Source organism: Natator depressus, chromosome 3, assembly GCF_965152275.1.
Source record: "Natator depressus isolate rNatDep1 chromosome 3, rNatDep2.hap1, whole genome shotgun sequence".
Lineage (NCBI taxonomy): Eukaryota > Metazoa > Chordata > Testudines > Cheloniidae > Natator > Natator depressus.
This window is the reverse complement of record NC_134236.1, coordinates 176,953,411-176,968,925: the sequence shown is the minus strand read 5'-3', so window position 1 is coordinate 176,968,925 and position 15,515 is coordinate 176,953,411. Positions and strand designations below refer to the sequence as shown.

Below are 15,515 nucleotides of genomic sequence, written 5' to 3'. Positions count from 1 at the left end.
CAGATGGTAGGATTAAACAAGAAGGCCTTTTAAAAGATGAACTGCTTCTGAAATCAAAGATTACTACTTGGCAAGCTCTTTGAAACTATTCATCCGTTATATAGTCTAAATCACTATTAGAGCTCTCCATCTGGATCCTTCATTTGCCTCTACTACAGCAACTAGCAATACGGCCCCATCTATCTGGAACCAAATAACGGACTTTACAGTACTTCAAGAAAATTTTAAGTTATTAAATAGTGGCAATTACTATTTAAAACAGTGGTCACCAACCAGTTTATCACAATCCCAGCAGCACAACGGGGCTGCTGCTAAGACAGGCTCTCTGTCTGCCCTGGCCCCACGCCACTCCCGGAAGTAGCCAGCATGGCCCCGGGGGTGGAGGGGCAGGGGTCTCCCTCCATTGGCCGGGTATGGGGAGCTGTGGCCAATGGGAGCTATGGGGCAGTGCCTGCAGAGAGGGGCAGTGTGTGGAGCCACGTGCTGCCCCCCACCCCAGGGACTGCATTGGCCCCTTCCGGGAGCAGCGTGGGGCGGGCAGGCAGGCAGGCAGCCTGCCTTAGCAGCAGAGCCAGCATCCCAACTCTCTGCTCCAGCCCAGAGCCAGCACCCCCTCCTGAACCCCAATCCCCTACCCCAACCTGGTGAAAGTGAGTGAGGGATGGAGTGATGGGGGGGTGGGAGGGAGAATGGAGTGAGTGGGGCGGGGCCTCGGGGAAGGGTAGATCCTGGGATGCCCTTAAATTCAAAAAGTGACCTTGGGCATAAACAGGTTGGAGACCATTGATTTAAATTAAAAAGGTGACATGATGGCAAGTAAACACATTAGTTATTTGCTAAAAATGGGAGGAAACATTGAAATGTTTAATTCAAAACTTAATGCAGCAAACAATAAAAATGTGCAACATTACCTGTTATCGTGAAACATGTAATAGAAACACTTCAAATATACATGACAGGAGTTTAAAGCACATTAATGCAAAACATGATGATTTTTTTTTTAAAAAAAATCAAGTTCTAAAAGGAGTTTCTACTTGCTAGAAGCAGTTTGTCCCATATTTTCTACAATAAGAGTATTTTCAGGAGTTCTTCATGGAAAGAAATTGTTTAAATACTATTTTTGCCATGGAAGTTCTGATTGCAGTGATATTTGGCAAGCAATTATCCGTTCTGGGTAGGTCTACACAGCAACTAAAACACCCACATCTGGCCAATCCCAGCTGACTCAGGCATGGGCTGCAGGGCTATTTCACTGCTGTGTAGACTTCCCAGCTCAGGCTGGAGCCTGTGCTCTAGGACCCTGCAAGGTGGGAGCGTGCTAGAGACCTGGCTCCAACCTGAGCCCGGAAGTCTACACAGAAGTGAAATAGCCCTGCAGCCTGAGCTGGCTGGTACAGGCCAGCTGTGGGTGTCTAGTTGTGGTGTAGACATACCCGTTGACATTGTGTAACATTAAGGCCAGCTAATATATTTTTGTTTAACAGACACTGTTGCTAAACATACAGGGAACAATCTTTCATAAGAAATGTTATATATTCTATATATGTAACCATTGTGGTGTTCACTATAAAATTTCCATCTCTCAAATGTTAGAAGCTAATCTCATTAAAAGTATTCCAATGTACATAATTGAAAAAGTGTGACAAATATATTGTACAAACACTATGAATTCTTCTTAAATGTTCAAAGATTTTCACTAATGCTTCATCGTCATGTTTTTTTTTCAACTATGGCCAAGATCTTAAGAAGCAAACCCCATGGATGAATCCTTCCACAAATCTCAGAGGTAAGGATTTTTTTTTATAGGATTGAAGCCCAAATACATATCTGCCCAATAGGACTGAAATTATGCCAGGGTATGTTACCAACCTAAAGAAAGAGATGTTATAGAAGTCGGTTGTGCACATCTTTAAAGAGGGAAATATTGAAAAGTTATAAAAACAAAATCCAGAAAGTTAAAGATCAAGCAGGCACTTTTATCCTTACATTTTAATTTAACTTGTCAGCTACAAAGTCAGTCTAATTTTGTAGCATTCAACGCATCAAATGTTTTGCCCCTTTATAATGAAAATAAAGGAACTCAATGTTATTGAAAAATCTGAAACATTAGTACCTTTCAGCGCATAGTCAATAGTTAAATCTACTGTAACACTTAAAATCAAGTTTAATTTTGAAGATTGTTTTAAAAACTTCAAGTTTGGAAACAACTCTGCCAATAAAATAAACCGTTCTGTACTTTAAAAAAAAGCTCACTCTAATATGATTTATTGGGGGGAGAGGAGAGGAGAGGCGCAATAAATTGTCTCTACACAGGTAGCACTAATGAGTGTTTACACAAATGTAAGAACAAGTTTTCCAATGTTAGTTTTTAAAATTCATAGCATGTAGAGATGGCAGTAGATATAAAGCAAAGACCAGGTTCGTATTTTGGAACAAAACTTGGATGGGACTTAACATTAGAACTCTATTATTACAAGAACTATAAAGTAAGCTCATCTGGAATCTAAATCCAAATGAGGGAATACAGAGACACACAGTGAAGGTACACTTGGGTGCAATTTCATGCTGGTGATTTTTTGTTTAATGTAAGTAGCTAGTCTCAGAGCAGATTTTAAACCAAAAGTTGCATATTCATCAATACACACGATCAGAACTTAAGTGACTTAGCACATTTGTACACATGCTTACATAACCTTAGTGAGAAGTATTTACATGTTCAAAAAGTTTCATTTTAACAGTTGAAGTTTAACACATGAAAGCATATTAGCTACTACAAAAAATGCACAATGGGATCAGTTTTCCACAAGCATAAACACATTTTAAAGTACTTTCTGGGTATTTCTAATTAACTCCTTTCAATATGATCTTATGTAGCATTCTTTAAGTCATTACAAAATTGTTTTAAATCATTTACTTATCTCTTTGCAGGTGCATTGTCAATTCACAAAAACTATGATGAACTTTTACTCGTACACAATTTTTATGCTCCAACGTAATTGCATACAATACTTAAACAAGTTCAGATGAAGTTCTCAAATACTTTGGTTTAAATCTTAGTTGGGGATAAATATTTGATGCAACAGAAATCACATCCTCCACCTTAACTTTGCTGAAGAAATGAAGACATTGACAGTATTCTTTGGTAAAAATACATTTGGGGCATTTTGTATGTATGTGCGTTTATCAAAAAGTGGTCTCAGTGATGACTGCTGTAAATTGACAGTACAACAGTCAGCTATTCCTGATTTAGTGAGGAATATCAAAATTAACTTAATTTAGTAATCAACTATAATTGGCTGAGACAGCATCTGCAACTACAACAGGGGATCAATAGTACTGTTGAAAAGAATTGTTTTTTATCACTTATCTTTTGTTATAAATACTTGCAGCCAGTCTATTATTTTGCAGTGACTATAGAAACATTGTTAGGATTCTGAAAAGTCACCTAACAGAGTCAAAGATGAACCAATATTTAACTGCACAGTATTTGTGCATCAACTACACTATGTACTAGGTAAAGGATATTAAAAAAAATTCAGTTAACTGCTACAAGAGAAGCTAGGCAAATATAAAACAGATCAGATATACAAGTATAACACTGAACATACTGTACTTTATTAGCACAAAAAAGCCATAACAAGGCACAGCAAGCAGAAAAATACATTGATAGAAGGGTTAGTGTTGCATACAAGAATACGCTTTCTTGTATTTGCAGCCAAAAGGTTCCCTAACTCACACAGTCACTGCCATGGAGAAGTAACAACATACCGTAGCAGCTGGTAAAGAAACTAGGGAGCACTTATTAAGTGGTACAAAACACTTTTAAAAAGGTGGTTGGAGATTCCAACACAATTTTAGTGCAAAAATGTCAAGGACAGAACAGTTGGAAACTGTTAAGTGAATCAAACTTATTTAATCAATTTAATATTGGAAACTTCTGTCCAATATTAAAAATAAATGGAATCAAACTTAGAATTTCAATTCCAAGTAGTTTGTTCAAATGGTATCAGCACATACCATTCTAAATATCACAAAAAGGTGCTAAATGGAAAAATGTTATTTACAAATAAAAATAATAGTACCTTTGAAACCTGCTATTTAGTGCAGGTTAGTCTTTTTTTGTTTAGAAACTGTATTTAAGTTATAATTCAGCTATGAACACTTTCAGCATAAACAATGTTAAATAGTGTTTTAAATTAAACATTTCTCTCAACGTCATTTGCAACCGTGACAGATAGTTGTCAGGTCACTAATTCTTATATTTAGTTTTTAGCAAAGTTTACAGACTGGTTAACTAATGGCAATAATCAAATTTAAGCAAATTTTCATTTTTTTAAAATTTCAAGTAGCAGGTATTTAACTGTCTGTCCAAGATCGTATTAATCTTACTAATAATGTCACCTAAACCCATGAATGTTTTAAAGAGAGGTCCACTTCTGATCAGACATATTCAAGCCCTCATCTTTAGGAAACATGGTGCACTAACTGTGATTGATTTTTAGTATAAAAAAATTCTTAATGGAACACAGGCTTCTCATGCTGCTAAACTGCATTTTGAAATGTTTTATTTATTAACATTTGGAAACTTGTTTGAAGGGAACAATTAAACTTTTCAAAGGAGGAAAGATTCTGTTGAAAAAATTTAAACACTACTCAAATCATTAAAATGTTCAACCAATAAAAAAATAACGTTTGTTCTTTAGCATTAGATGGAATGCCCCATAGTTGCTTCACCCAATTACTACAGCTACAAAAAAGGAAAACATTTAGAAGTTAGCAAATTATTTTTATGTCGGTCTTAATGAAAAACACGTCGCTTTGTCTCTGCTTATTGTTTCAAGAGGCATCACAACTTGATTTGTGTAACAGCAGACAGCATCTGACATGATACTAAACATCAAGCTTAAATATGGTATTGCAAAAAAGCTGATGTGCTTGCTGAGTTAAACTAATGCACACAAAAAAATGCATATTCTAGTAAGCCTGCTGGGGACTTTAGATTCTGTTTACTTTGTCTTAATAGGTTCCCGTTCCAACCATCGCACCCTAACTTTTTGTTTATAGTGATATTCCTTTAGAAAGTCTTGCAACATTGATGGTAAAGGAAGGCCATCAATTCCATCATACGTAGTGCACCTGCAGATTACTGCCCGGCAGATATACTGCAGACTAAAAGGAAAAGTCCTGTTCAGAGATACAGTAAGTAATGGTTCAAAAAACATGCAAGAGCTAGGGTCTTTATAATGTTCTAGAAGTCCTGTAACAGTGGAGGAGTGAAATACACAGGGATCATGAGCGTCAAAACTAAAATTGTGATTCCATTGCTCAATACGTGCATGGAGGGATCTGTTGTAACGACGGAAGCTCACAGAGAAGAGATAGTCCTCTTGTGCAGAATCCCTGAGCAAAAAAGTGCCTTCAGGTTTGCCTTCCAGAAGTGCCTCCGCCTCATAACGGTCCATCACACCCCAATAACATGGGTTACCTGTTATTTGAAGTAAGTCTGGCACAAGGCAGTGTATGTAATCAATCTGAGTATGCACTTTCCAAGCCCCTTGTCTGCTGCTATGGCCATGGCTCTCTCCAGACACCTGACGTTGCTTTTGCCTGCGTGACTGCAAGCAGAGGGTTGTTGTGTCCTCTTCAGAATCACAGTTTCCCTGTAGTGCTGCACTATTGTCCCCTGTAAGCTCAGTCATACCCGGGGCTAACTTTGGTCCCAGTTTATATAATGGATTAACCTGTGCTGTAGCTTCAAATGTATGTATTTGGGCATTAGGAGGGGGGTCAACCCCTTCTTCAATACTAAGCCTACGTCTCTCTCTAAGTCTATCTTCTTCATCTTCTGCAGAAATCAAGGAAGGATCAAATGTATCAAAAAAAGTTGAATGAGGGCTCACAGGAGCTGTATGTTGCTTAATTAGATGCCACTTTTGGGCAAGATCAGATCCAGCAGGGAAAGGACATTTCTCAAGCATTAATTCAGAGAGATGAATCTTTCTTTTATTAGAAAAGAGAGGTTTGGACTGTTTGCTATAAGTTCTCATGGGAAAACATAACCCAACGGTATCCTGAAGCCGCTGTCGCAGAGTACGGCTACCTACAGTCCTGTTTGATACGCTGTCCGTATCATGAACAGAGCTCACACCGTATCTTCGCTCCCGCCTTTGCAAGCCGCTTCGTGTTCGACCAAATCTTTTATCATTATCCAAGGAGCTCTGGGTTTTTGTAGAACAGGAATGTTTCTTTTTCCCACCCCAAGGAGCATGCCGAGAGTAGGAATCCCTTCGTGCAAGTCTCGTTCCTGTGGTAACACACGAGTCATTATCTTTCTCAATGCTTATTTCGACAATCTGAGGGATGTCAGTGACACAATTCTGATTTCTCCTCACTGAATTCTTTGAAGGACTTAAACCTAGTTGTAAGGCAATGTTCTCTCTTAAAGGACTGCTTGGTTGCTGCGGAGCCAAATCGGGTACATGGATACTTCTCTCTTTAACAGATGAGCATCGAGTGGAGTCTACATCTATGTTTTCATTTCGGTTTCCACCTTCATGATTGAAGAGATTCTGGCATCTGTATTTGAAGTTGTTCCACATCTTTCCCACTTGATCCATGGATTATGTTACCTAAATTCAAAGAGGGGATGAAGAGATTTTAATCAAAAAGTTAAAAAAATTAAAAATAAAAGACACCTATTCAATTAATAAAACAAAAACATTCAAATGAGTCAGAGGTACGGAGAAGATATAGTTAACTGAAAGCTAGAAAAGTTATAGTGCCTGCATAGTTCTGTAGTGCTAGCTGTGCTGCAGTATTTGCACATTCAGAAACAAGCATAGAAAAGAAAAGAATGCAGTCAAGCACAAGTGACTAGTTTCCAAAAAAAAGTATAATAAAAAAGGCCCCCCACCTTGCCAATATAGCCAAAAGCCCACAAAAGCATTAATGGAGGAAACAAGCATAATGGTAAGTTTTCCATTTTGGTATTTATATTTGATGGGCACTTAAACATCCATATAGAAAACCATGAAAGAACTATATAAAGCCACTATTGCAGAGGTTAATTGTGTATTCAAACCTAAAGTTTGTTATTTACATTTTTTAATTACAACATATTTAGAAGTTTCCAAGTCTTTATTTTGAGTGTCATATATTAGGTAACTGACTCCCTAGAGAGAGTTTCCAAGAAACTGTAGTAAAACAAATAATGAAAAATTAAGGATAAAGCCATTGAGTAGACTCCAGAGCAGTTATGAAATCAGGCACAAACACACTTTCCATCCCTGAAAGAGCAGTGGCCCTCTCTGCAAAAACAGTTAGATTCACAAACTAAACTGAAAAGTAAGGCCATGGTACAGAAAGTTTCAAGCTGTATTTGACAGACATGAGAACTCCAACTTCAAAATTCAAAGTTTTGATAGTAAGAATACAAAGCTGACAAGAGTCAATTCCCATGAGAAGCAGCAAGATACGCACAAAAGCTTATAGTTAGAAGTTGACTCCTAGGCATTTCATAGTTGAGGCTTTGCTTAACAAAAACCAGCATTTCTCAGTGATTATTTAAAAAAACAAAACAAAAAGAAGTGGGAAAACCATGGAACTTCTGTTTTTACCTGTAGCATTATATAGAACTAGCTCTGCAGAGAGAGCAAGAGGTCATAGCCAGCCATTCTCCAAAACATTGTCAAAAACTAATACAAATATTAGCAGCATCCACACTGCAGTTGCTGCTTTAAAAGCCAAATTTGATAACCTAGAATCAAGGCATGAAGAACATGGGAGCTGTCTGGAATATTTTTATGAATCATATGTTCATTTCATTTGATTGCTATTGTATTGTTTGCTACCAAAGAGTTAATTTCTGCTCCACTGGGCAGAAAGACAATGGCTTTATTCAAAAGATAATACAAGTATCAAGTCTCTCTGGTGACTCCAAGGAAAGGAGGAATCAAGGTGGAAGAAAATGGGAACAAAGGACTTGAGAACTGTTAGGGCATGGCTACACTAAAAACTTAAGCTGACCTATATTAGGTCAACTTACAGGTGGTGCATGTCCACATTACCCTCCTGGGCTTGGACCACCCACTGCTCCCGAACAGAAGCAGACTCAGGAGGTCCAGCTCTCCAAGGGAGCAGGGGGCAGCTGGGCTCTCCCTGCCCGGCTTGCTTTCTTGTCAATTTCATGGCTCCACTGGAACTGTGAAATTGACAAGAGATCTAACAGCTAAAGTAAGTAACACTGTGTCCACACAGACACTGCGTGGTCCTAACTACACGAACGTAAGCCTCTTGTGGAGGAGGAGTTATTATGTCAATGTAGTATGGCACTTAGGCCTGGTCTACACTGGGGGGTGGGGGAAAGAGAATCGATCTAAGTTACGCAACTTCAGCTACGTGAATAATGTAGCTGAAGTCGATGTATTTAAAGCTACTCACCACAGTGAAGACATTGTGGTGAGTCAACGGCTGACGCTCCCCTGTCAACTCTGCCTGTGCCTCTCACTCTGGTGGAGTATCAGAGTCGACAGGAGAGTGCTCGGGGGGGGGTGGGGTCAATTTATCGCGTCTAGACTAGACATGACAAATCGACCCCCGCTGGATTGATCACTGTCTGCCGATCCGGCAGGTAGTATAGACAAGCCCTTACATTGGTGGGACAAGACTGTAGTGTACACACTGATGTAATTAGGTCTATGTAAGCTGCCTTACGGTGACCTAACTGTGCAGTGTAGACCGAGTCCTACAAATAGCAGCCTTGAGAAACAGACACAGAGTCTGCAGAGAAAGACTAACTTGGTCCACAAGAGAATTGGAAGTTTGGGGAGCAAGGAGGGGAGGTTGTTATACAAAGGCTAAGCTGGGCCAACCTAAATTTGGAGGAAAATGCTAAATTTAGCTAAGACAATGGGTAGTTAGGCTTGTTGTTTTAACCTCTCTCTCTGATTTAAAAAAAATTCTCTATAGGAACTTAGCAAATAAGCTACTCTCTGCCACTGCATTTTGATACTGTTCACAGCTCCCTCAGGGAAGTCTTTAGCAGGAGCCAAATCCAATTGGACCCGCTAGGTAACAAGATTGGTAAACAGGGGTGTTTGTAGCCTGGAGACCCAGCCTAAGAATGGGATGAGTCAAGGGATTCTCCTCAGGGAAGTACAGGCATGGGCCTGTATCTTGAAAGAGGTGCTCACAGAGACATTGAGTCAGGGGTCAAATGTATAGTTTAACCTTGTGTCACAGTTCCAGAGTAACAAACTTGGAGCACCCTACTGGCTGCTGTGGGAGCCCCAAGTAACAGGAACAGAAGCTTCTGCTAAAACATCTTGAGAAGGAATAAAAAGAGCAAGTCAGTAGTCTTCATACAACTTCATAAAAAGAAAAATATAAGCATTGAGTGGAGATTCTGGAAAAATAAAATTAGAGCTAAAATGTTAATACTCATTAGGCTCCCTGAAATTTCTGGAACAAACTATCTAAAACACTGAGTCCCCAATGCTCGGCAACTACATAGTGCTAAAGATCCAACCTAGTAAAAGAGCATAAAAGATTAAAAAAAGGAGAGAAAACAAAGATCACTGAGAAAGGAGAGACATCATCACTGTTTATCATTATGGACATAGATGATAATGTTAGCAGCTGCTACGAAAGCGAAGAGATAGTTTAAGAATCATAGAAGATTAGGGTTGGAAGAGACCTCAGGAGGTCATCTAGTCCAACCCCAACTAAATCATCCCAGCCAGGGCTTTGTCAAGCCAGGCCTTAAAAACCTTTAAGGATGGAGATTCTATCACCTCCCTAGGTGACCCATTCCAGTGCTTCACCACCCTCCTACTGAAATAGTTTTTCCTAACATCCAACCTAGACCACCCCCACTGCAACTTGAGACCATTGCTCCTTGTTCTGTCATCTGCCACCACTGAGAACAGCCTAGCTTCATCCTCTTTGGAACCTAACCTAAAGAAGATCCTATAAACTTCTCCCCTTATTTAAGCCTGACAGAATAAGGCACAAAGAGGAGGGAACAGGTCCCTTTTCAGAAAGTCTTTAAAACAGGAAGACTTTTTACCTTAACCTCAGGCCAAGCATACAGAAGAAATGTTTATGAGGGTGCAATGAATTCAGAATTGCATTTTCTAAGCAAGCTGATTTACGAAGATACCACATGGGAAGTTGTCCAGGATTCAAAACGATACAGAGCTAGAGAGTGGCATCTTTTACTTCCTGTAAGGCTATTAGTTAAGTCATGTAAACTAAAATGGATAAGTCTGATGAGTTTGAAATTTCTTGTAACTACTATGTGGGCTGCAAGTTCCTCCCTGTAGCTATCCCTGAAGTGATTGCAGGTATGCAGAAAGTGTACTCTTTTGAACTGGTGCTCTGAGAATTAGGTCCAGAGATTATTTGCTTCTAAGTGGTGTTAAATATAATGGATACCCTTCTTACTCAGAAAAGGCATATAAACCACTATGTCCTGTCTTGAGAATGTATCTCACCATGTATGTTCTGGACTCCTTCCCCAAGCTGCGGATAACATGATTACTATAAAAAGAAAGACAGTTAAATGATATTTTGAGTAAGTTAAAATATATATTTTACCTAGAAATTTAAGATTTGTCACCAGACTATCAAGAGACTTTACAATAAAGTATATTTAAACTTATGTATGCAACGGCTTATGTTCAGACAGTTTATCATACCAAACAAAAACCTTGAAGGCTTTTCCTTTTTTAAGTCTGTTAATACTTGTAGTGAGACAGGACTTTGCAGAAGATCCCAAAATGAATCTTTTTAAACAGATCAAGGCTAGAAGCATCTGGATCCTTGAGGCTTCTAAAGCTGTGGACATACTTGTATAGACCTTGGGAAATGTTGCTATACATTTGGTCTCACATCTAAAAGCAGTGATTCCCAAGCTCTGGTCTACAGAAGCACTTGGTGGCTTGAAGAGCTAGCTGATCACTTGATGCTGGCTCTCCTTATTTCCAGCTGCTACATCACATCAAAAGGAAGCTAAAAATATATACTTTCCTACTATTACTCTTCCAGGTAAGCAACTGCTGTAGTTGCCACACGGATGTTATTCATTGTAAAGCAGAGGGGATGGTGACCCATGCACGTAAATATGACAAGGAAGGTTAGTCACAAGAAAAATCTATTTAAGATGAGGTCACAGTATACTATGAAAGTTTAGGGGTGGGTTCTCCAAAATGATGGTATATGTTTCATTTCTGGTCTCCAAGAATCGGTAAGAGGATTTCAGGAGGAGAACAGTACTCAATACTCTCAGCTGCTAGTTAGAATTTTAATGGCAACAGGCAGGACTAACAACTGAATGATTTAATCTACTGATTCCTCACCCCAAACCCCCAGCCTGTAGTAGTAAGAGTGAACTTAAAATATTACTGAATTACAAGGGAATTATTTGAATAAAAGGCAGATTTACCAGAATTAGGAATGTGGCATAGCAGTTAAAGAATCAAAAAGATATGAATATTCACAGATGGGGCTATGGACCAGAGTGATTAAAAAGACCAGATTTTCAAAAGCTCTAAGCATCTTCACTTCCCATTCACTTGAGTGGGAGCTGAGGTTGCTCAGCACATCTGAAAGTCAGGCCACCAGTGAAAATCTTAAAGTTTTCCCAACACATCCTTCCCCCAAAACAACCCCTCCAAAGAACTACAAATATAAAATAGTGATAAAACCTGGATTAAACTGCGGGGCAGAACACCTGTTTAAATATAAAACTATCAAAAAAGTGCGAGACAGACAGGTTTTTATAAATTTTAGAGAGAATGCATATCTGCCTTACACAAATGAAAGTCCTATGTTACTTAAAACATTTGCTCTACTGAATACATTTGGCAGAGAGGCTGATTACACACTGTTTTAATTCATTAAAATCTAAAAAAATGCATGGCATCTTATCTTGAAGCTTTGGATTTAACAATATTTTTATTTAAACCTTACCTGTCTCTCCTTCATTCTTCAAACCTGCTCCAAAAGGTGAAGGAGCAACTCACTTCCTATAAGTTATCAACACTATTAGCTGCTTTGACATAGGCCTGCTCTACAAGCCTTTCTGAGACCACCATGCAGAATGGCTACTTTGGTAACCCATCTTAGCTAATGGAAGAGAGTTTTTGGAACTTGAGCACTTGTCAGAGTTAAAGTTTTGTGTCCCATATTGGAACAAGGCTCAAGTCTTTCTTCAAATAGTATTTAAAGCCGGATTCAAATAATTTCAGATGCTTAATTTTAAAGTTCAACAGATTTTCTGTTTCCAGGGTTTCTTGGGCTGCCACTACATTGACAAAACATGGATTACTTCTTCAGCAGCTCAAAAGCCATCTCCATAAAAAGTTAACATTGCCAGTAGTTTTTGTTTTGGTTTTTTTTTGCTGGGGTGTAAAACACCACTCTACAATTTGCCAGAACTTGCTAATCTTTTGGAATGTACTTACTATCAGTGATCTTCATGCAGTGCAGTACAGTTTTTAAACAACCCTCAAATACCTTTTATAAAATAGATAAGCAAGAGGATTATTTCTACTACACTTCCTTGAGTTTTCACTACCTGTTATGTGTAGTCATTTACACCTGTGTAAAATGAGCACACAGTGAGTATAAAATGCTAGCATCATGTTTCACTGTAATGTCATGTTTTACTCCCACTTTGCACAAGTGCATACAGATGTAAGTGTGACATTCTATACCTTGGGGGACTGCCCTGTAACCTCCATATTCCTCATTTATATATAATTGTGATCTTGCAGATAAAGCAGGTCGTGTCAGGTATCAGGGGAACGGTTATGATCTGCTGAAAAGTTATTTTTCTGTCCATACAGGTATAGCATTAATGGACATGAAATTATGAGAATTGTGTTGTATGGTTGTCACTAAAACATGCTGTAAGTTGGAGAATCAGCCAGATATTCGCTCCCCAGAAGCAACAGTAAAGTAACCAATGCCCAGGCAGGGTGTCAAAACAACCTATCACCAGCCATTGGCCAGCAAGGGAGCTACAACTCAGTGACTCACCTGCATGAGACCACACAAGGGAAATTGCTCAACCTTGCCTGGGGACTCAGCACTGCCCGCCAGACATGCCTCAACTTGTATTCTCCAAGCACATGGACGAAGGGTATAAAACAGAACACAGCAGACCCATGCTTTGCCTCTCTCCTGCCCCCAACTATGCTGCAAGCAACCAAGACTGTTAGGAGTCCTGCCAGATCATGTCCTAATTCTTATGGATTGTTCTCTCACAATCCTTTTCTGTAATTAGTTGCTACACCAGCTGTGACTTTTTGCTATAGGATTTCCTACTACTATGAAAATTCTGTGCTAAGTTTGTTTATCCCCTTGTCTGTCAAAAAGGTGCAAGTTTACCTGACTCCAATTAGTTGAGATGGGAAATAAAATTTGAACTGAAAGTACAAAGATTGTATACTGTATCATGTCCACAAAAGCCAAAATAACTTACCTCAGTGTAATCCCAATATAGAGAACTGTGCATATTGAAAAAAGGCAGTGTTTTAGTTCTTGTATTTCTCAGTCACATGATAACTATTTCAAACTCTGGGAAAGCAACTTCTCATAAGTCAATTCTAAAAACATATCTATATTTACACTAAACATGGATCAGGTTACAAGTGACAGATTGTTACGGCTTTGTTGCATCAGAAAAATTAATCTTCTAAAAAAAAATTGTACAAGGGTTCAATACAAAAGTATGCCAAGTGGACTAAAATGCTTAACTGCACCGTAGCAAATCATTTTAGGATTGGCAAGGCAGGGATGAAATAGTATGGCTCAACTGCTTCACCTATGCTCCCCAATGAGTGTGTTGACAAGTAATAGCTGAAAAGCATAATGATACCAAAACAAAGCAAAGTGTTTGATATGGAGGTTCTCAAAAACCTAGTACCAAGAACCACATACAGTAAGATCTGAGATATGAAAAATGGGCTAACCTCTTCTTAGATTGGTGGTGCACAATTACTTCCCAAGGGTATGCTTGAACTGGGGACACTACAAAGAATGATAATGCTCGGTATTCAAGACAAAATAAAAATTCCCTACTTACCTACTTTCATCTTTAGTTTTTCCACAGCAGACAACACAGGTGACTACAGATTTCCTCCCCCCCCCAAATACAAATTAAAAAATTTGTCCTTGCAGAATTACACTAAATTTTTAATTTAGTTTGCTAATTCCCAGTAAGAAATGAGGAAAGGAATCAGCATGCTCCCTACTTTATCTAGCATGATTTTTTTTAAAAAAAGGACTATATGGGAGTTATTTGACTGTCCTCTGCAGTATCCAGATTGTATAAAAATTAAACTGCAGCTAAAATCTTTATTACAGTCACATGGCAGAAACCTGATAGGAACAGTCCAGGGACTCAGGTCTTTTTTCCTTTGGGGCGGGGGGAGGGAGGGAGGAAATCAGCCCACTTTTATTAAGGTGCTTTACTTAGAAAACTTTGGCCTGTATGGCTAAGCTGCTTGAAAAAGCCTTCACATGATTTGCCTCAAACACCCCTCCAATCTTGGGTAACAAGGAGAGTGGAAAGGTAAATGAAGGAAGAAACAGACGGGTACCTAAACTGTGACTGAAGAAAGGAGGAAGAGGCTGAAATTGAAGCTTATGAAACAGCAAGTTCCCTCCCCACTCTCAAATTCCAAAAATAATGAATCACTGTTGCAATATTGGTGATACAATGACAAACATATATGCAAGTTCATATCCTTCCAAAACAAATAATTGGTTGTTTTAAGAGCAGTGGTCGCCAACCTTTTTAAGCACAAGATCACTTTTTGAATTTAAGTGCAACCCAGGACCTACCTCAAAGAAAATGTACAAATAACAGTAATCACACAAACCTAAATACCCTTGCCCCGCCCCTTCTCCAAGGCCCCATCCCACTCACTCCATCCCCTCCCCCGCCCATTGCTCACTCTCCCCCACCCTCACTCACTTTGACCGGGCTGGGACAGGGGGTTGGGGTGCAGGCTCTGGGCTGGGGCTGAGGGGTTTGGAGTGTGGGAGGGGCTCTGGGCTGAGCCTGGGGAAGAGGGTTGGGGTGCAGGAAGTGGTTCAGGGTGCAGGCTCTGGGAGGGGGCTGAGACAGGAGGTTGGGGTGCAAGAGGGGATGCGGGCCCTAAGAGGGAGTTTGCATGCAGGGGGGAATTCGGGCTGGGGTATGGGAGGGGTTTGGGGTGCAGGCTCCAGCCGGGTGCCGCTTACCTCAGGTGGCGCCCAGGCAGCAGCACAGTGGGGCTAAGGCAGGCTCCCTGCCTGCCCTGGCCCTGCTCCCGGAAGCAGCTGGCATGTCCAGCAGCACTCCTGGGTGGGGGAAGGGGGCACACGCTGCCCGTCTGCAGGCACTGCCCCCTAGCTCCCATTGGCCGCAAATCCACATTCCTAGTCAATGGGAGCTGCGAGGGTGGTGCCTGCAGGCGAGGGCAGCACGCAGAGACCTCCTGCCTCCCCCGCCAGGGGCCCACAGG

General features: G+C 40.0%; 1 protein-coding gene across 2 annotated transcripts in view; it reads right to left on the bottom strand.

The window, feature by feature from the left end:
- Nucleotides 1-2,164: 2,164 nt before the first annotated feature.
- Nucleotides 2,165-15,515, bottom strand: part of SOCS5 (suppressor of cytokine signaling 5) — a 48,439-nt gene continuing 35,088 nt past the window's right edge. Inside the window, exons 2-3 of one of the 2 annotated variants that reach the window (XM_074949388.1) lie at nt 10,494-10,539; nt 2,165-6,629 (exon numbers count right to left, since the gene is read on the bottom strand). In XM_074949388.1, the coding sequence (XP_074805489.1) occupies nt 5,007-6,617 (1,611 nt within the window). In that variant the 5' untranslated portion in view covers nt 6,618-6,629; nt 10,494-10,539 and the 3' untranslated portion in view covers nt 2,165-5,006. The remainder of the gene's footprint in view (nt 6,630-10,493; nt 10,540-15,515) is intronic. The other variant, XM_074949387.1, reaches the window with a different exon arrangement.